General features: G+C 40.6%; 1 protein-coding gene across 1 annotated transcript in view; it reads left to right on the top strand.

Annotated features, from left to right (window-relative positions):
* flncb (filamin C, gamma b (actin binding protein 280)) overlaps positions 1–22279 on the top strand; it is a 139609-nt gene that overhangs the window by 75440 nt on the left and 41890 nt on the right. The window contains exons 9-21 of the mRNA XM_062994728.1: positions 864–986; positions 4296–4433; positions 4609–4735; positions 7159–7295; positions 7958–8151; positions 8300–8413; positions 8661–8804; positions 13180–13303; positions 13435–13595; positions 13776–13866; positions 13948–14117; positions 18626–18743; positions 19584–19846. Coding sequence (XP_062850798.1) covers positions 864–986; positions 4296–4433; positions 4609–4735; positions 7159–7295; positions 7958–8151; positions 8300–8413; positions 8661–8804; positions 13180–13303; positions 13435–13595; positions 13776–13866; positions 13948–14117; positions 18626–18743; positions 19584–19846 — 1904 coding nt within the window. The remainder of the gene's footprint in view (positions 1–863; positions 987–4295; positions 4434–4608; positions 4736–7158; positions 7296–7957; positions 8152–8299; positions 8414–8660; positions 8805–13179; positions 13304–13434; positions 13596–13775; positions 13867–13947; positions 14118–18625; positions 18744–19583; positions 19847–22279) is intronic.

Below are 22279 nucleotides of genomic sequence, written 5' to 3'. Positions count from 1 at the left end.
CCCTTTTCCCCCCTAATTTTTACCCAATTGCATTATGCTTCCTCTCTACTGATGCTGACCCCCGCCCCGAGTGAGGAGAGTGAACTGACACACGCCCCCTCCGACACGTGCGCAGTAGCCGACTGCATCTTTTCACCTGCATGAGACGAGTTCATATGCGAATCAGCTTTGTGTATGGAGAGACACACCCTGATCAGCATTATTCCTCAGCTCTGTGCAGACGGCATCAATCAGCCAGCAGAGGTCGTAATTGCACCATTTATGAGGTCCCTATCCGGCTATTCCCTTCCCTGTGTGAACAACAAGCCAATCGTTGTTCATGTAGCCGCCCAGCCTAGCTGGGATTTTTGAACCGTGGATTTCGAAATGTCAGCTGTGGTGTGCTAGCGTATTTTACTGCTGCGCCACCTGAGCGGGATCCCAATCTTGGTTTAATTCGACCAAAATTCTTGAATTTTTATGTCTTTCCATTCCAAGACTTCTGCATCTTTGTTACTCTAGCCAATCTCCCCTTCAATCTCTCCCTCCTCACTTCCATTTTAATACTTCTGTCTTCTCCTGACCCTACTGATCTTTTACTGTCTGTCTGTCCCTTTCTGTCTCTTGATGTTCATTTTTAAATCTTATAGAATTTATCCAGAGTATGTAATAATTTGAGAGATAGGAACCCATGCTTTATGTAATAGATCCAATGGTGTACTTTTTGTGATTTTTGTGTATGCAAAAACAGTATGTGCTTGATACCAGAATGTACTTTTTGGCATTTGTCTCCAGGAATGTTTGTGTTCTCTGCTCCGGGGGTTTGGTACCACCCCTAATAATTGCACCCATATTCTGAAAATGTTGCTATATTTTTTTTCTAGCTCCTCCGAGCAGCGTGCCGACCGACTCCCCGGTTCAGATAATCCCTCAATCTATTCGCACGCCACCCTCCGAAAAGCCCAAGAAAGTGCCGCCCCCAACGCCGCCCAAACCCAGGCGAGCAAGTTAGTATGGGCTGCTGGGGTGCGGCACGTGCCTGCGCAAGCTTGGCCGCTTCTCTTCCCTCTATCTCTGTCACCCCATGTCTCCTACTGTCTGTTCCTGACCTTTCAAGTTTTTCCTTTTGTTTCCTGTCCATCCCTGTTCATCCCTGACCCTCTGTGTACTCTGTACTCATTTGTTCCTATTTATCTCGCCCAACATTGTCGGCCTCTATTTAGACCTTCTGCCTTTTTATCTCTCAGCTTCTTGGCATGCCCTGGCGCACGGCCCATCTGTGACAGCAGAACACTGCATACAGCTTTCAGCAGGGAAGGAATTGGAATGAATGGGAGTGTGTGTGAGAGAATGTGTGTGAGACATCAGAAACAGAACAACACTGCTAGTCTTGCCTTGATCCTGCATATAAAGAACTCCATTACTCATGAAGCTGGATGATCATCTTACAAATGCTCTATTTTAATCTCTTTGAGGTCATCAAGCAAATGCAGCTTGACCTCAGCTGTTGGCTGGATCTGATTAAATCATTTTATTTCTGATGTAATGCTTTCAAATTTAATAATAAAATAAAAACTAACAACTAAACTAAATATCAAAGTAATCTACTTAAACTACGACATCCATTAGTATATATATATTAACCCTAACTAACCTAGAACATATAATGGATTAAAATATAGTTCAGAATGCTGTACACACCATAATTCTTTCTAAATCTGTGATTATAGCATCATTGGGCTTTTGTGACTGTCTAGTTACACAATATGACTAAAGTATTGGGACATCTACGCATTACACCTACATGAGCGTTTATAATATCCCTTTCTAAAACCATAGACATTAATGTGGAGTTGTTCTCCCCCTTTGCAGCTGTAACAGATTCCACTCAGAAGGTTTACTTCAAGATCTGACTTTTCAAGTGTCTGTGATCATTTTTGCCCATTGTTTAAAGGAGCAATTGTGAGGTCAAAAAACTGTTCCCAAACCGTTGGTAAAATGTCTTGGTATAGTGAAACATTAAGATTTCCCTTCACTGGAACTAAGGGGCCTGAAAAACAACCCCATAGAATTAGCCCTCCTCCGCCAAACTTTACAGTTGGCACATTGCTATAAGGCAGGTAATATTCTTCAGGTGTTTGCCAAACCTAGACTTGTCCATCAGACTGCTAGCGTGAGTCGTTACTTCACAGAACACGTTTCCACTGCTCCAGAGTCCAGTGGTGGTAGGCTTTACACCACTCCGTCCGACGCTAGGCTTGCATACAGGAGCTCGGCCATGTAATTGTGCTGATGTTAATGCCAGAGGAGGTTTGGAACTCTGCAGTTATTACACTTCTTGGCCCCTGCCGTGGTTCCTAAACACATCCACTTTTTTATGCATTTTCTCCCGATTTTTAGTGCATCCAACTTTTACCTAATTGCATTATGCTTCCTCTGTACTGGTGCTGACCCCCGCCCCGATTGAGGAGAGCGAATTGACACATGTCCCCTCTGACACGAGCTGTAGCCGACTGCATTTTTTTACCTGCACAAGGCGTCAGCATTATTCCTCTACTCTGTGCAGGTGCCATCAATCAGCCAGCAGAGATCGTAATTGCATTAGCTATGATGTCTCTATCCAGCTCCCTCCTTGGATGAACAATAGCCAAACGTTGTTCATATAGCCACCCAGCCCACCTGGATGGTAGAGCTGAGATTCAATACGATGTATTCGAAATCCCAGCTCTGGTGTGCTAGCGTATTTTACCACTGCGCCACCTGAGCGGCACATCCACTTTTTAATAATACCACTTACAGTTGATTGTGGAATATCTAGGAGGGAAGAAATTTCATGAACTGAATGGTTGCAACGACATCCTATTATCATACTACACTCAAATTTACTTTGTAAAGAGAGACTGCATGGCTAGGTGCTTGATTTTATACACCTGTGGCAATAGGCCTAAATAAAACTTCTTAATTTAATGATAAATAGGTGTGTCCTAATACTTTTGTTCATATAATGTGTATGTATCATCATCCTCATGATTATCATCCCTATCTCCAATTCCATCATCTTTATTTATCAGACCATTTTGACAAGCACAGTTTACTCTAGATAGACAATATAGTTTGCAGCAACAATTTAAGGAAGGCTAGTTCCTATTCCAGCAATCGTGTCCTTGTGCACAAAGCAAGGCCTAGAAAGGCCTGAAGAAAATCTTGGTTTAAAGAAACTTCAGTGGCCTGCTCAGAGCTCTGACCTCAGCCCCACTGAACAGCTTTGAAATGAACTGGAACATCAATTGAGGCTTTACTTAACTAATATCATTGTCCAGCCATACACATGCTCAATTTATATTAATCTTAGTTAGATTTTTTTCATTTCAAGACTTTAAGGCTCATTTCATTATGGCCAAACAGGAAATGTATTCATGTATATAGTTTCTCATATGTCTGCTACCATATTTAAGGGTCGCCACAGTCGGTCTGGCATGGTTCAAGAGGCCCCTCTTGACACAACCCTTCTATTTTTATCAAGGCTTGGCATCAGCATTGAGAGTGCATCTGCTAAGTGCTCCTCCCACTGGCTGGGCTGTTTTCACCCCTCCCCCCGCCAACCTGAACCAGTCATGTCAGTGCAGCCGCCCGGGAGGCCGATAGCACATGGATCACTCTATGGATTATATGATCTTAGCTGTACTGGGTTAACATACTTTACCACTGTGCCAGCTGAGAGCTCTGTGAAATATTTGCATATGATTGTCTAAAAGAAATGGCCTCTGTCACCTTATGAGTTGCTTTTAAAACAAAGCTTTAATTTATAGTGTTTAAGGACTGATTTATAGTCATTTTATTGTACCTTTAGAACTTATTATATTAAATCCACCATGAACGCTCTGTATTAACATTACCAGATTAACAGCTCACTTCTTTTTAAACTGTTTGGCCATCGTTTTCCAGAAAGTTACAATTTGTGCTTATAGGTGCAGTTAATTCTTTCTTTTATGATAGTAAAAAGTGATATATGTGTTAAGTATTAAAAATACAATATGGTGTTTTAAATGTTTGATTTCCAAAACAAAGACCTACTTTTAATGCTATGCTGCTTGAGCCATTTATTTCTTTTTATTTCTTTTCCTCATTGTCTATTTTCATAGCTGTGTTTGTGTAACAGTTCATATGTAATCATGCCCTATGCAGCAACATGCGCATCCAAACTAACATCCCTGCAGCTGTTTGTATTGTCCGTCAGTGTCTTTTGTATGTCGTAATGTCTCTATACGTGTTCAAGTTTTTATGTACAAAACCTAATTTCTCTCCCTACTCATCAGCAAGTAACCCGAATGCTTGCCGAGCCATCGGCCGAGGTCTTCAGCCCAAAGGTGTCCGGGTAAAGGAGGTGGCTGATTTTAAAGTCTACACTAGAGGAGCAGGCAGTGGAGACTTGCGGATCATTGTCAAAAACCCTAGTAAGTGATTTCTTTAAATAAAATTTCACCAGCAATTGTTAATATTAAAACAACCAAGTTTTACTCTTACTTTATCAAAGAACACTGGCAATCATTTATTTACATTTTTGTTTACTTTAAATATCAATCCTATTAAATAGTTAAAAAACAACTTTGTTTTGGTGTGCATGTAAAGAGGGTGGAGATGATCCTGTGAAGGTGTGCGACCTCGGAGATGGGGTGTATGAGTGCAACTACTACCCTATTTTTACTGGAAAATACACTGTGATCATCACATGGGGTGGCCATGCCATCCCACGCAGGTAAGCTCTTTTACATATCCCCCCATACACACTTTAGTGCGATAGACAACTGTGATTAGTCATTACCAGTGTTGCCAACTCCTCAGTAAGGAAAGTAGCTATTGGCTGTCCTAAAAGTCGCTAGAAGTCGCTAAATGACGTCATCGCATAATTTGCATATGCGATAGCACATGTCGATAGGTCTATATCTTATTATAAGTAGTGGTAGCACATCTCGATGGGTCTATGTATTATTATAAACTATAGGTAGCAATAGATCCATTGATCTGTATCTCAGACATAAATAAAATTTATTTATTAGGATTTTAATTAAATTACATTTAAATGTAATTTTATATTAGCCGGTATACAAAACATTTTATAGTAAGTAATATGCTAAACCCTCTATGAGGAATATCTTCTAAGGTAGCACAGAATTATAGGCATTCCACTGAACGAGTCAAAAACAGATGTGCGCATGCTCGGTAGGATAAATTGATGGGTAGGATAAATCAACAGAACAGTAACTGCAGAACGATATATGCTTTCACGTCCGAGTCTCCAAAAGTCTCCAATAACACCAGAAAAAGTCACTAGATCTGTCGCTAGTCGCTTTTTTGAAAAGAAGTTGCTAGAGGGGTCTGAAAACTAAATATGGCAACAAAGTCGATAAGTTGGCAACACTGGTCATTACAGGTTGGGATAGTTATTTTAAATCATTATTTTATTTTAACACTTATGAATTTATTTATGAATTTAGATATCTTTGACTGTCCCAGTCTATGTAATCAGAGGTAAAACTAATTGTGTGGACTACCCAAATTTATCCACATCCAACTAAATTAAAGCATAAAGGATTCTTGTACATGGTGTTTTACATGTTGCTGTTTAAAATAAATATATATATATATATATATAAAAATAAAAAAATAAAATATATATACAGTATATTTAGAGTGGGATTTTTGTTCTATTTTATTATATTTGTATTTCTACTTTTTACTTTATTATATATGTATTTTATTTTTGTAAACACTGAGGGAAGAAACTTACATCATGTCAATATGCCATCATTGCTCTGCGATGGTTGGCTATACAAATGAGTCAACTTTCTCCAATCCCCTCAGTCTCATGTTGTCTGCAGCAGACTTGCCCCTGAAAATGCAAGTTATGTTGTCGATCCAGCTTTTTCTTGATGTTCCCTGTCTTTTAAGTCCCTCTACAAGTCCTGTCATTACACTGGCTTCAATGTTGTCATGTGGGTGTAAGGTAACTTGCAGGACCTAATGTGGTTCAGCAGCTCCTTTTCTGTTCTAGCAATCTTGTACACTTGCTCAGTGGTCGTTATCTTTCTCCATGAGATTCTGAAATTCATCAGTTTCTCAAAACATTTGTTCTCAAAAGCCTGAGAGCCTGTCTTTCTTGCTCTTTCTTCAGTGTCCAGGCTTTACATCTGCTTGTGGCCAGACAAAGCAATTTGAATGTCACTGCAATGCCCATTGCCTTTCTTGAGTTAACTTCACCAGCACTTGCAGTATTTGATAATATATGAGCCTAAAAGTATGTATTTATAGCACAAAATAAAATGTTTATATATACAATAAACATGGATATATGTTGTAGCATTAGAATCAATCAATTTCTAGATATTAAGCTATCAAAGGTTTTTATTATTAAAATTTTAAAGAAGGTAAATTAGAAGCATACATTATTTTACACCATCAAAAACAACATAAATAAAGCTATGGATAGAAATGTATGATTTCATCAGCCAAAAATGTAGACTTTTGTGTCAACAAACCAAAACATATAATGAAACTTGAGAATTTATCTAACATTAGAAAACATTGCTTGTGTTGCCTATCCAATGTTTTGACTTGAATCCCTTTGAAAATGTATGAAGGATATTGAATAGATGAGAGAATTTTTGGTAACTTGGGAAAATTAGGACAAAGTGTCAGAATTGAACCACCATGCTGCGAAAAGGTAACGAATTTTGATTGTAAACATCTAAAAACTGTAATTGTCAACAATACCTATATATACTAACATACACATAGAGTCATAAACATTTGCCACTGTTTTAGTTCAGTTTGATTTTGAAACAGCATTTCAAGTTTTGTGTAGCTGTATGAATGTTTTAGTTTATGAAAACTGTGACTATAATAACCCAAATTAGTGCACATGCAAATGTTTAAGAGGGTTACTTTAAAGGACTTACTGAGGGTACAGCCAGTACTCATTTGAATATTGAATTTTTGAAAAGCCAGCTTAGCTTGCTTAGCAGAAGCATTGACTGTGTATTTCATGACAAACCTGAGGGCATTCTTTAATATTTTAAAGCAGATGAAAACCTTTCACATACCACATAGATTAACAAACAACAAGCACTTCAATAAATGTAACCTCAGTAATAATCTGTATTTTTCTCTGTGTGCATGCAGCCCATTTGAGGTGTTGGTTAGTGAAGACGCAGGACCTCAGAAGGTGAGAGCATGGGGTCCAGGCCTGGAAACGGGCATGGTGGGCAAGTCAGCTGACTTTGTGGTGGAAGCTATTGGCACAGAGGTTGGAACTCTAGGTAAGGTCTGCTACATTTAATATGTTCTTACTTTTCTGTACCCACTTATCCCAGCTGGGGTCAGGGTTTCTCACACTATGTTTATGATGTGTTAGTGAGTAAAAAGTATTTACATACTATAAACTCTAAGCTTTTTTTTATTTAAGCAGAATAATAGGTTTATCTAATGCCAGTGCACACTACATTATTTTTAACCCAGGGTTCCAGTCACTGACTGTGAGTTTGAGGTGGTGCCCAAGTGTTCCCTTAAATTGCAACTGAGCTTGATGAACTGCTCAGCAAACAAATTATTTTCTGTTTGTGATTTGTTAATAAGCCTTTGATATTTTCCAGCATGTTTAAAATTCTGACATCAGTCATGTAGTCTACACGGATACTAGTTTCAGACTCAAATTATTCAAACTATTTGAAAAAAAAAAAGGATTTAAACAGTTTTCACCCCACATCCACAAAGCATTTTTCTTTGTGCATTCATTTTAGAGTTCAGCCTTAATGTAAAATGTGTAAATTGACCCCCAGTGTTGTGACTAATAAACTGCATAATATGTGACTTAAAAAAAGAAAATAATTATTGATTGACAAATGATTGTCACTACAATATTTCTCAATAGTTCAAAGTTGTGTTGTGTGTAATAGTCATAACATGGTGTGTATGTGTGTAGGATTCTCAATTGAAGGCCCATCGCAGGCTAAGATTGAGTGTGATGATAAAGGCGATGGCTCCTGTGATGTTCTCTACTGGCCCACGGAGCCGGGTGACTATGCTGTCCATGTCATCTGTGATGATGAGGATATTAAGGACAGCCCCTTCATGGCTCACATTCTCCCTGCAGCCAATGATGTTTTTCCTGAAACGGTATTTAATAATACAATATTTATTATTTTATATTTATTAATCAATTCCTCCTAGTCAGGGCTGTGGTTGGTTTTGCATCATCCAGAAATACAACAAATTATGCGATACCCTACACAGTAGTAATGATAACTCCTCTGTCTTGTTGCAGGTGAGATGTTATGGTCCTGGCTTGGAGTGTACTGGCTGCATTGTAAACAAACCTGCAGAGTTCACTATAGATGCTCGAGGAGCAGGGCGAGGCCAGCTAAAGATCTATGCTCAGGTATCTAACTTTTTCTTGACAACAGTGTAATTATTAAATCATCTTTATCTTTTTTTTTACTTTTACAATGTGTATTAGCACTCTACTTTTAAGATCTCCTATTTTAAAATAAAACAACATTACTAAAAATAAGTACAAATCTGGCATTTTTTTCATCAAATACTGGTTTGACTATTTGTATATTGGATTTTAATTTTGTATAATAATGAATACTGTAATTTTAAATTGCATTTGCTTTTTCTTTTAGGATTCAGAAGGCTATCCTATTGACATCCAAATTACAGACAACGGCGACAGTACTTTCTTTTGTGTCTATATCCCCACTAAGCCAATTAAGCACACTATCATCATCACCTGGGGCGAGGTCAATGTCCCCAACAGCCCATTCAGGGTAAGAGTTTACAGGACATTAGGTTCATTTATGTATGTACAACACACACTACTGTTACCATGTTTGTGCCATTGCAGTATTAAGATACAGTAAATGTGTCTGTTCAGTTAAAAGGAAACACATACTACAGTAGCCTGGTGACTAAATATTGTTAGTATGGAAGAACAATAACAAGATTTGCCTACTGATAAGTACTTTTCCACATTGTTTCTTGTGTTTTTTTATCAAGATAATTTACTCATTAGAAGCTTAATTTAAGTTAATAATTGAAGTTAATGAACTTTCATTTTCTTGTTTACCTATTATAAATACAGCCATACTAAATGCCAAGAAATTCAAGTATATTTTGTAATATATAATGATTTATTTTTATAGATTTTTTAGATTAAACTCTTTTACTAAAATTGTTATTGATAAAATCATTTTGACTAGAGGTCTCTTAGACTCTTGGCCATTTATTTATATATATATATACAGTGTATCACAAAAGTGAGTACACCCCTCACATTTCTGCAAATATTTCATTATATCTTTTCATGGGACAACACTATAGACATGAAACTTGGATATAACTTAGAGTAGTCAGTGTACAGCTTGTATAGCAGTGTAGATTTACTGTCTTCTGAAAATAACTCAACACACAGCCATTAATGTCTAAATAGCTGGCAACATAAGTGAGTACACCCCACAGTGAACATGTCCAAATTGTGCCCAAATGTGTCGTTGTCCCTCCCTGGTGTCATGTGTCAAGGTCCCAGGTGTAAATGGGGAGCAGGGCTGTTAAATTTGGTGTTTTGGGTACAATTCTCTCATACTGGCCACTGGATATTCAACATGGCACCTCATGGCAAAGAACTCTCTGAGGATGTGAGAAATAGAATTGTTGCTCTCCACAAAGATGGCCTGGGCTATAAGAAGATTGCTAACACCCTGAAACTGAGCTACAGCATGGTGGCCAAGGTCATACAGCGGTTTTCCAGGACAGGTTCCACTCGGAACAGGCTTCGCCAGGGTCGACCAAAGAAGTTGAGTCCACGTGTTCGGCGTCATATCCAGAGGTTGGCTTTAAAAAATAGACACATGAGTGCTGCCAGCATTGCTGCAGAGGTTGAAGACGTGGGAGGTCAGCCTGTCAGTGCTCAGACCATACACCGCACACTGCATCAACTCGGTCTGCATGGTCGTCATCCCAGAAGGAAGCTGACGCACAAGAAAGCCAGCAAACAGTTTGCTGAAAACAAGCAGTCCAAGAACATGGATTACTGGAATGCCCTGTGGTCTGACGAGACCAAGATAAACTTGTTTGGCTCAGATGGTGTCCAGCATGTGTGGCGGCGCCCTGGTGAGAAGTACCAAGACAACTGTATCTTGCTTACAGTCAAGCATGGTGGTGGTAGCATCATGGTCTTGGGCTGCATGAGTGTTGCTGGCACTGGGGAACTGCAGTTCATTGAGGGAAACATGAATTCCAACATGTACTGTGACATTCTGAAACAGAGCATGATCCCCTCCCTTCGAAAACTGATGGCAGTTTTCCAACAGGATAACGACCCCAAACACAACCTCCAAGATGACAACTGCCTTGCTGAGGAAGCTGAAAGTAAAGGTGATGGACTAAACCCAATTGAGCACCTGTGGCGCATCCTCAAGTGGAAGGTGGAGGAGTTCAAGATGTCTAACATCCACCAACTCCGTGATGTCATGATGGAGGAGTGGAAGAGGATTCCAGTAGCAACCTGTGCAGCTCTGGTGAATTCCATGCCCAGGAGGGTTAAGGCAGTGCTGGATAATAATGGTGGTCACACAAAATATTGACACTTTGGGCACAATTTGGACATGTTCACTGTGGGGTGTACTCACTTATGTTGCCAGCCATTTAGACATTAATGGCTGTGTGTTGAGTTATTTTCAGAAGACAGTAAATCTACACTGCTATACAAGCTGTACACTGACTACTCTAAGTTATATCCAAGTTTTATTTCTATAGTGTTGTCCCATGAAAAGATATAATGAAATATTTGCAGAAATGTGAGGGGTGTACTCACTTTTGTGATACACTGTATAAGAAGGTCCTGGGATCGATCCCCTGGTGGGGGGTCCGGGTTCTTTCTGTGTGGAGTTTGCATGTTCTCCCCGTGTCTGCGTGGGTCTGACATGTAGTCAGGTGAATTGGGGATACAAAATTGCCCATGACTGTGTTTGACATTAAAACTTTTGAACTGATTAATCTTGTGGAATGAGTAATTACCGTTTTGTCATGAATGTAACCAAAGTGTAAAACATGACATTAAAATCCTAATAAATAAATAAATCAGCCATCTACTGATCTTTGAGAAAACAGGATGCGTTGGACAAGTCAACCTTCTCGTATCTCTTCCAATGTTTAGTTCCGATTCCTACTTGTTTGATTTGGACCTTATTAAAGTCACTTACGCCTTAAAACCAGCCCATATCTGGTACATTCAGCATGCATTCTGGGAGTAACTACCATCAGCCCAATATGTAATATAGCTCTGATTGTTAGGGGGTCTGCGGCGTCTGATGAACTTACCACCTGTTCTCAGCGTCGCAGACATTACAGAACAAAGAACAGCGTGGCTTCAAATAGGAAGCCCGCTGATTAGTGCGTACGATCGGCACCTGCGCGCTCACTATTTAAGTGGGCGTTGTCAGCTTGCCGGCGTCGCACCTTTTGTTTTGGCTACCGGCATTCGGCTGCATCGCTTCAGCCTTTTCTTTAGTAGGGACTGGTTGGTACCTCCAGGCGCCATTAGGTGGTTGGAGGCGTAGGGTCAGGAGGCCCGAGGTAATTAGGTTTAGATTTTGTAAATATTCGCTGGTGCGATTTTCGTGCAGCCCTCGCGCTGCAGTTTATTTGCGCTGCATTTTTCGTCAGCAGCCGGTTAGCTGCTGGCTAATGCTAGCGCCGCTGCTCGCGCACTGCCGTGCTTTACAGCGGTTTCGGATCCCCGGCTTTTCACAGCGCGTTTGCTCTCCTGGTAAAGAGCCGCGCCTCAACCGGAGCGATCCGGGTTCGCGTCCTAGGTCCGCAAATTATTGTTGCGGCTCATTTTGGTAAACGGCCCCTTCCCAGCTTATAGCTGGTGACAGTGCCGTTCGGGATTTCCCGGAAGTCTGTTTTTCTCTGCCTTTAGTCCTGCTGTGGCGAGGTATTTCGGTCCGCAACCGGCGAGTCAGCGACCGCGGTTCGAGGCTCGTGTTTAGTGTTTGCTTTTGTTTTCTCTGTTCTTTTTCCTTTTCAGCCAAGACGTCTTCGGCAGCGTTCGGGATTTCCCGAATTGTTTTTTGTTGACTTCTTTACGCCCTTTTGTTGTTTATTATTATTTCCTTTAATAAAGATCTTTCTGTTAACTCTGCATTTTGGGTCCTCCCTCTCTGCTCATTATAACACTGATCATGACATCCACAATTTTTACAAATTTTTGGGTCCCAGTGTTTATCTAGTTAGTGTTTTGTTCAGTTCTTTATGGGTGATTATGTGTAGAATGAAGGGTAAAACTGGCATTTTTATCCACATCACAATAAAGCATGCTAAAAGTCCAGTGGTGTAAATACCTTCTAGTCTATGTATAATATTTACACTTTGCACAATGAAATAATAATGAGAGTTTAATAATCAGCCAAAAGTCAGACCTAATATCAGAATCAGAATCTTTATTTATTCGCCAAGTACCAGGTGTACAAGGAACATAAATATACAGTACACTAACAAACTTTAAGTAATAAAAAATGCATTAAAATGGAAATATAACAGTAAACTAACAAACTTCAAGTAGAAAATTGTGCATTGGAGAAATTAAAGTTATTATTATTTCAAGTAGTAGGGTAGGGTGCATATGTGCACAGGAGAATTATGACATTATATACAGATAATACATACAGTATATACAGCAAGTGTGGTAAAGTGCATGTGCAGCAGTTTAAAACAGAGGGATTTAGGAATGGAGGAGCGTGATGGCCTCGAGGAAAGAAGCTGTGGAGGTGGCAGTTGACCAAGTCTTTATAGCTCTCACTTTTGGTCTCTGCTGAGATGGAAACCACTGGAAGAGGGAGTGACCAGGGTGTGAGGGATCGGCCATAATCTTCCCTGCCCTCTTTTTCATCTTAGGGGAGTATAGATCTTTGAGGGTGGGAAGCCGACAGACAATGATTTTCTCTGCACATCGCACTGTAGCTTATGCTTGGTGTGCAGATGAGCACACGAGCATAATATCAGCATTATATCAAAATATAAATACACATTTTATAAATACATGAATAAATACAGCATTTAGTAAGGCTGGTGCATTTTACATTTGTGTTTGGTTTCTATTCTTTGTTATATGTGATGCATACTTTTCTACCTTAAATTAAGGTGAACATTGGAGAGGGTAGCCACCCTGAAAATGTAAAGGTGTATGGACCAGGCGTAGAGAAGACTGGTCTGAAAGCCAACGAGCCCACCTACTTTACAGTGGATTGCAGCGAGGCTGGTCAAGGTCAGCCTGCACAGCCCATTTTCAATCCCACTGTTTTTAGCACCATAGTGTGACCTTCACTACAACTATCAGTACCCTACACCAACTAACAAGACTACTTACACCTTTTCTCTTTCTTTTGGACCTTGCAGGAGATGTAAGCATTGGAATCAAGTGTGCACCGGGAGTTGTAGGCCCTGCAGAGGCTGACATTGACTTTGACATTATTAAAAATGATAATGACACATTTACTGTGAAGTACACTCCACCAGGCCCTGGACGTTATACCATTATGGTGCTGTTTGCTGATCAGGTACATTTGTGCATTAAAATTATATTGACAGACAAACGATTATGTACTTTTGCTGTGAGGCTATGAGACCAGTGTAACATTATTAAGCTATTAAATGTTTTTTTGCAGATAGACTAAATTAGACCAGTGAAAATATGATTTTTCTTTATGGTGGTAACAGTATTCTTTTGTCCTTCTAAGGAAATACCCATTAGCCCCTTCCGTATTAAAGTGGACCCCTCCCATGATGCTAATAAAGTAAAAGCAGAGGGTCCAGGACTGTGCAAGACTGGTAAGATTTTGTATTTTATTGTAAAAAGGTTCAATTAAATCAAGCTGTAATGAATTTATATATTATGTTATTGCTGTTTAGGTGTGGAGGTGGGCAAGCCAACACACTTCACAATTTACACCAAAGGAGCAGGAAAAGCTACACCAGAGGTGCAGTTTACTGGAGCACATAAAGGAGAGGCTGTCAGTGATTTTGAGATCATTGATAACCATGACTACTCCTTCACTGTTCGCTACACTGCATTGCAGCAGGTAAAAGAGAGGACTAAATCATTTCTGGGTTTTAACATGGCAGGGCACTGCTATAAAAATCATTGATCCAATAGGCATTAGTGGAATACTGGTGAATACATATAAATACCTTGGTTTATTATTAATAAGTTAAAACATTTAGGAATTGTACTTTGTTCTAGATGCACTGAAAGCTCATGAGCTTAATTTGATGTGATTGAATCAGCTGTAATTTTTTGAAGACAAAAACCTTTTGTTAGTGTTGTTAAATTCTATTAAAAAGTTACTTTACAGAATAAATAGCTTTTTTCAATAAAACTAGAAGCACTCATAGACATCTCTAGACAAAAGTGCAATTCTAAATATATATACAGTGTATCACAAAAGTGAGTACACCCCTCACATTTCTGCAGATATTTAAGTATATCTTTTCATGGGACAACACTGACAAAATGACACTTTGACACAATGAAAAGTAGTCTGTGTGCAGCTTATACAACAGTGTAAATTTATTCTTCCCTCAAAATAACTCAATATACAGCCATTAATGTCTAAACCACCGGCAACAAAAGTGAGTACACCCCTAAGTGAAAGTTCCTGAAGTGTCAATATTTTGTGTGGCCACCATTATTTCCCAGAACTGCCTTAACTCTCCTGGGCGTGGAGTTTACCAGAGCTTCACAGGTTGCCACTGGAATGCTTTTCCACTCCTCCATGACGACATCACGGAGCTGGCGGATATTCGAGACTTTGTGCTCCTCCACCTTCCGCTTGAGGATGCCCCAAAGATGTTCTATTGGGTTTAGGTCTGGAGACATGCTTGGCCAGTCCATCACCTTTACCCTCAGCCTCTTCAATAAAGCAGTGGTCGTCTTAGAGGTGTGTTTGGGGTCATTATCATGCTGGAACACTGCCCTGCGACCCATTTTCCGGAGGGAGGGGATCATGCTCTGCTTCAGTATTTCACAGTACATATTGGAGTTCATGTGTCCCTCAATGAAATGTAACTCTCCAACACCTGCTGCACTCATGCAGCCCCAGACCATGGCATTCCCACCACCATGCTTGACTGTAGGCATGACACACTTATCTTTGTACTCCTCACCTGATTGCCGCCACACATGCTTGAGACCATCTAAACCAAACAAATTAATCTTGGTCTCATCAGACCATAGGACATGGTTCCAGTAATCCATGTCCTTTGTTGACATGTCTTCAGCAAACTGTTTGCGGGCTTTCTTGTGTAGAGACTTCAGAAGAGGCTTCCTTCTGGGGTGACAGCCATGCAGACCAATTTGATGTAGTGTGCGGCGTATGGTCTGAGCACTGACAGGCTGACCCCCCACCTTTTCAATCTCTGCAGCAATGCTGACAGCACTCCTGCGCCTATCTTTCAAAGACAGCGGTTGGATGTGACGCTGAGCACGTGCACTCAGCTTCTTTGGACGACCAACGCGAGGTCTGTTCTGAGTGGACCCTGCTCTTTTAAAACGCTGGATGATCTTGGCCACTGTGCTGCAGCTCAGTTTCAGGGTGTTGGCAATCTTCTTGTAGCCTTGGCCATCTTCATGTAGCGCAACAATTCGTCTTTTAAGATCCTCAGAGAGTTCTTTGCCATGAGGTGCCATGTTGGAAGTTTCAGTGACCAGTATGAGAGAGTGTGAGAGCTGTACTACTAAATTGAACACACCTGCTCCCTATGCACACCTGAGACCTAGTAACACTAACAAATCACATGACATTTTGGAGGGAAAATGACAAGCAGTGCTCAATTTGGACATTTAGGGGTGTAGTCTCTTAGGGGTGTACTCACTTTTGTTGCCGGTGGTTTAGACATTAATGGCTGTATATTGAGTTATTTTGAGGGAAGAATAAATTTACACTGTTATATAAGCTGCACACAGACTACTTTTCATTGTGTCAAAGTGTCATTTTGTCAGTGTTGTCCCATGAAAAGATATACTTAAATATCTGCAGAAATGTGAGGGGTGTACTCACTTTTGTGATACACTGTACATATACACTGATCAGCCATAACATTAAAACCACCTCCTTGTATCTACACTCACTGTCCATTTTATCAGCTCCACTTACTATATAAAAGCACTTTGTAGTTCTACAATTACTGACTGTAGTCCATCTGTTTCTCTGCATGCTTTTTTTAAACCTCCTTTCCCCCTGTTCTTCAATGGTCAGGACCCGCACAGGACCACCACATAGCAGGTATTATTTAGATGTTGGATCATTCTCAGCACTGCAGTGACACTGACATAGTGGTGGTGTGCTAGTGTGTGTTGTGCTGGTATGAGTGGATCAGACACAGCAGCGCTGCTGGAGTTTTTAAATACCGTGTCCACTTACTGTCCACTCTATAAGACACTCCTGCCTAGTTGGTCCACCTTGTAGATGTAAAGTCAAAGACGATCGCTCATCTATTGCTGCTGTTTGAGTTAGTCATCTTCTAGACCTTCATCATTGGTCACAGGACGCTGCCCACAGGGTGCTGTTGGCTGGATATTTTTGGTTGGTGGACTATTCTCAGTCCAGCAGTGACAGTGAGGTGTTTAAAAACTCCATCAGCGCACACTAACACACCACCATGTCAGTGTCACTGCAGTGCTGAGAATGATCCACCACCTAAATAATACCTACTCTGTGGTGGTCCTGTAGGGGTCCTGACCATTGAAGAACAGGGTAAAAGCAGGTTAAAACGTATGTAGAGAACAGATTAACGTTTTAATGTTATGGCTGATCAGTGTATATAATATATATATATATATATATATATATATATATACAGTGTATCACAAAAGTGAGTACACCCCTCACATTTCGGCAAATATTTTATTATAACTTTTCATGGGACAACACTATAGAAATAAAACTTGGATATAACTTAGAGTAGTCAGTGTACAGCTTGTATAGCAGTGTAGATTTACTGTCTTCTGAAAATAACTCAACACACAGCCATTAATGTCTAAATAGCTGGCAACATAAGTGAGTACACCCCACAGTGAACATGTCCAAATTGTGCCCAAAGTGTCAATATTTTGTGTGACCACCATTATTATCCAGCACTGCCTTAACCCTCCTGGGCATGGAATTCACCAGAGCTGCACAGGTTGCTACTGGAATCCTCTTCCACTCCTCCATGATGACATCACGGAGCTGGTGGATGTTAGACACCTTGAACTCCTCCACCTTCCACTTGAGGATGCGCTACAGGTGCTCAATTGGGTTTAGTCCATCACCTTTACCTTCAGCTTCCTCAGCAAGGCAGTTGTCATCTTGGAGGTTGTGTTTGGGGTCGTTATCCTGTTGGAAAACTGCCATGAGGCCCAGTTTTCGAAGGGAGGGGATCATGCTCTGTTTCAGAATGTCACAGTACATGTTGGAATTCATGTTTCCCTCAATGAACTGCAGCTCCCCAGTGCCAGCAACACTCATGCAGCCCAAGACCATGATGCTACCACCACCATGCTTGACTGTAGGCAAGATACAGTTGTCTTGGTACTTCTCACCAGGGCGCCGCCACACATGCTGGACACCATCTGAGCCAAACAAGTTTATCTTGGTCTCGTCAGACGTCAGGGCATTCCAGTAATCCATGTTCTTGGACTGCTTGTCTTCAGCAAACTGTTTGCGGGCTTTCTTGTGCGTCAGCTTCCTTCTGGGATGACGACCATGCAGACCGAGTTGATGCAGTGTGCGGCGTATGGTCTGAGCACTGACAGGCTGACCTCCCACGTCTTCAACCTCTGCAGCAATGCTGGCAGCACTCATGTGTCTATTTTTTAAAGCCAACCTCTGGATATGACGCCGAACACGTGGACTCGACTTCTTTGGTCGACCCTGGCGAAGCCTGTTCCGAGTGGAACCTGTCCTGGAAAACCGCTGTATGACCTTGGCCACCATGCTGTAGCTCAGTTTCAGGGTGTTAGCAATCTTCTTATAGCCCAGGCCATCTTTGTGGAGAGCAACAATTCTATTTCTCACATCCTCAGAGAGTTCTTTGCCATGAGGTGCCATGTTGAATATCCAGTGGCCAGTATGAGAGAATTGTACCCAAAACACCAAATTTAACAGCCCTGCTCCCCATTTACACCTGGGACCTTGACACATGACACCAGGAAGGGACAACGACACATTTGGGCACAATTTGGACATGTTCACTGTGGGGTGTACTCACTTATGTTGCCAGCTATTTAGACATTAATGGCTGTGTGTTGAGTTATTTTCAGAAGACAGTAAATCTACACTGCTATACAAACTGTACACTGACTACTCTAAGTTATATCCAAGTTTCATGTCTATAGTGTTGTCCCATGAAAAGATATAATGAAATATTTGCAGAAATGTGAGGGGTGTACTCACTTTTGTGATACACTGTATATGCATGATTGAGTTTTAGGCATGATTGAGAATTATGTTTAGTTTAGTTTTATAAACTAAAATATGCCAATGAATACTGTTTTCTTCATTTGATATGAAACAAACATTGCTGTACTTCTCTTGTCTCTGTGTTGTAGGGTAACATGAGCATCTCTGTGCACCATGGAGGTGATCCTATCCCTAAAAGCCCCTTCATTATTACTGTCGCTCCTCCGCTGGATCTAAGCAAGGTCAAAGTCCAAGGGCTTAACACCAGTAAGTCTGGATTTCATTGATCGGTTTCATCAATATGTTTTATTGTACGTAGCAAAATGTATGTAGACACCCTCACATTGTATCAGCTGATCATCTTATTTGAAAAACACAACCTTTTATTTAGAGTTTCTCCCTTTTTTAATTCATTAATTCTATTTAATGAATATTAGATTTTAAACCATTTTCCAGTCTAGTTATTCCCAATTCTCATGCGCTATTCCTCTGTCACTTTCACCATTCCTGTGCTGGCCGCAGAAGGCCACAAACATACGTATGAAGTTTCCGGCAACTTCTTTTCACCAACCAGTGGCAGGTTCCCACACAGAGCCAGATCATATATGGAAAGTCACACTATGCTCACATAATTCCCCTGCTGCTCATGTCATAATTCCCCTGCTGCTCAGATCTTTCCAGCTGACATCAGCACATGTTGATTCTAGGCATTTAGCTACTTGGCCATGAAGATCCAATACATGAAGCTCACATTAAACATCTTCTGTACTGATACTAGATTTCAGTAGTGAGGGCTGCAAACCAAGATAAGATTATGTTTATGCTGTGTGTGTTGCGGCATTAATAGACTTATTCTATAAACTTGTGAGGCCATTGAGCTCTTCATTATTACCTATTCTACTGCGGATGTTTTTAAAGGAAATTGCCTATTTGTATCCTTGACTTTGACCACCTGTTAGTAGCAGCTGTGATTAAAATATTGAAAACCACAAAGCAGGATTGTCCAAATACATTTGGCTATGTTGTGTATGTGTAAGATGTTTGTGCACTTTTCTTAGTAATAACTCAATGTTTTCTTAATATCCTCTCTGTGTGTGTGATGCACAGAAGTGGATGTGGGAAAAGACCAGGAGTTTGCAGTTAACACACATGGAGCTGGTGGTCAGGGCAAGATGGATGTACAGATCACCTCACCATCTCGACGACCAATCCCGTGCAAAGTTGAGTCTGGACCGGCCAATGAAGTGCACACTGTGAAGTACATCCCACCAGAGGAGGGACCGTACAAAGTGGACATCAGCTATGACGGCAACCCTGTGCCAGGAAGTCCCTTTAGTGTTGAAGGAGTCATGCCACCAGATCCGTCTAAAGTAAGTGTTAGTGTGGATAGTCAAGATCAGGTCATCTATTCATTCATGCAGTCATATCAATCTATTTATTCATCTGTGTTCCATCAATGCCCCTAGGAGTTACTTATTTATACATTGACAGATTTTTTCATTCATTTATGCATTTATTAATTCATTCATATATTTATTCATTTATATTTTTCTTATTTATTTATCTTATTTATTTATCCTCATTTTTATCACACAGTATTTTCTACAGTCTATCTTTTGCATCTATATGCATCTATCCATCAAGCCATTTATCATAATTTATCTATTAGATAATTAATTAATTAATTCATATATTCTTTCATTTAATTATTATTATTTTTTTTTTAATTTGTTTACTTATTAAATTTGAATTTGTTCATTTATTCCATTCAATCAGTTTATACTATCTTATTACACCCATACATCCACCAATCCTTGTGTATTAATTTTTCTATAATAATAATAAAGTTCCATTTATATAGTGCCCTTTACTTACCCAAGGACGCCTTACAAAGTAAATTTTAGAGGAAAGACCACATAACATTAAAGAAAAGAACACAACAAAGCTAAGCCATAGAGAAAAAAGAATAATGTGCAGTAAAAAGGAAAGTTTTAAGTTGACCTTTAAACAAAGAGATGGAGGAACAGTCACGAAGAGATTGTTGAAGGGAGTTCCAGAGTTTGGGGGCTGTGGAGCTAAAAAGATCTGTCTCCCACAGACACAAGTCTGAAAGGTCTGTGACAGAGGATCTAAGAGGGTGGTTGGGACAGAAAGGGTGAGGAAATGCATTAAGATAGGGAGGGGCAAGGCAATAAAGGGCTTTAAAAGTAATGCCTAGTTCACACTACACGATTTTTGCCCTGATTTTCGCTCGGCGACTGGTCGGCGATTGATTTTCCGGGTCGGCGATCAAAACTCGGCTCTCAGTCGCTAAGTGTGAACTATCCAACAACTCGACCCGACCGGCTCGCCGAGCGCTCGGCGACTGGATTGAGTTTTCTAGCATGCCAGATATCTGATCTCAGACGGGCAACTGGGAATGAGTGACATGTCGAACAGCCAATGAGAACACAGGATACAGCGTGAGGGGAAATGCAGGAGAGGACAGGGTACAGGGGCTTAATTAATATAGTTTATATCAGGATATACCGGCACACACACGTTTTTTACAGTATTTCTGATTTGATCGTCCTCTACAAAAATAATACCCACGCTGCATTGCAAAACTTACTACAAAACAAGCCATATACTGTTCCTGTTGCCAAATCCACTCAGATTCATTTATTTTTCCTCCTTGATATTGCGCTGCACATCAGCGCACAAACCCTTTGATCTCTCGCTACTTGTTGACGTTCATTTTTTTGGACGTGGTATCATTAAACTTCTCGTCACTTCTCACGTGTGTTTTTGTAAAAAAAAAAAAAAAAGAAAGAAAGAAAAAAAGGGAGACCAGAGAAGCTCGTCTGCGATTCCAGTTGGTGATGGATCATGTAGTGTGAAACCCCCTATCGCCGATCAGTCGTGTAGTGTGAAATATACACCGACTGAAAGACTCCCGAGTGCAGGAGATTCAGTCGTATAGTGTGAACTGTACAGCGACCTGACGACTTGGAAAGTCGTGTAGTGTGAACTTGGCATAAGCAGAATTATTTGGTATTTGATACGGGCAGCTATTGGAAGCCAGTAAAGCTGGTAAAGGATGGGAGGGATGAGGGCAGACCACTTAATAGATTTGAGGACTCTGGCTGCTGAGTATTGAATGAGCTGAAGCCGGATTACCCGCTTAGCAGTAAAACAATTAAGAAAGGAGTTGCAATAATCCAGGCGTGAGAAAATGAAAGCATTTACCAACATTTTAGCATTGTCATCGCTATGCCTTCACCTATACTTCCAATTATCCATGTATTATCCACCCACCCTTCCATTCGAGCATCCAGTAGTGACCAATACTGAACATCCGTCACTCTGTCCACCCATCCGTCCATTTATTCATTCCCGTTGTCAGACCATCTATCAGCCCCTCTTTACCAGGCACTGGTAGAACATGCAAACTCCACCCAGAAAGGACCCAGACTGCTCCACCTGGAAAGCAAACCCAGGACCTTCTCGCTGAGAGGCAACAGTGCAACCTATTAACCTATTAATCTTTAAATGTGGTAGCCTAGTGGGTAGAGCTTTGGGCTATCAATCGAAGGTTGAAAGTTTGAATCTCAGCTCTGCCATGCTGCCACTGTTGAACCCTTAAGCAAGGCCCTTAACCCTCTCTGCTCCAGGGGTGCCGTACAATGACTGACCCTGCGCTCAGACCCCAGCTTCCAAACAAGCTGGGATATGCGAAGAAAGAATAACTTAGTACTGTACACCTGTATATGTATATACAGTATGACAGATGTGGTTGATCTTAGCTTCTGACACAGCTTGCC

Source organism: Trichomycterus rosablanca, chromosome 1, assembly GCF_030014385.1.
Source record: "Trichomycterus rosablanca isolate fTriRos1 chromosome 1, fTriRos1.hap1, whole genome shotgun sequence".
NCBI classification, from domain to species: Eukaryota; Metazoa; Chordata; class Actinopteri; order Siluriformes; family Trichomycteridae; genus Trichomycterus; species Trichomycterus rosablanca.
This window is presented reverse-complemented; position numbering and strand designations above follow the sequence as displayed.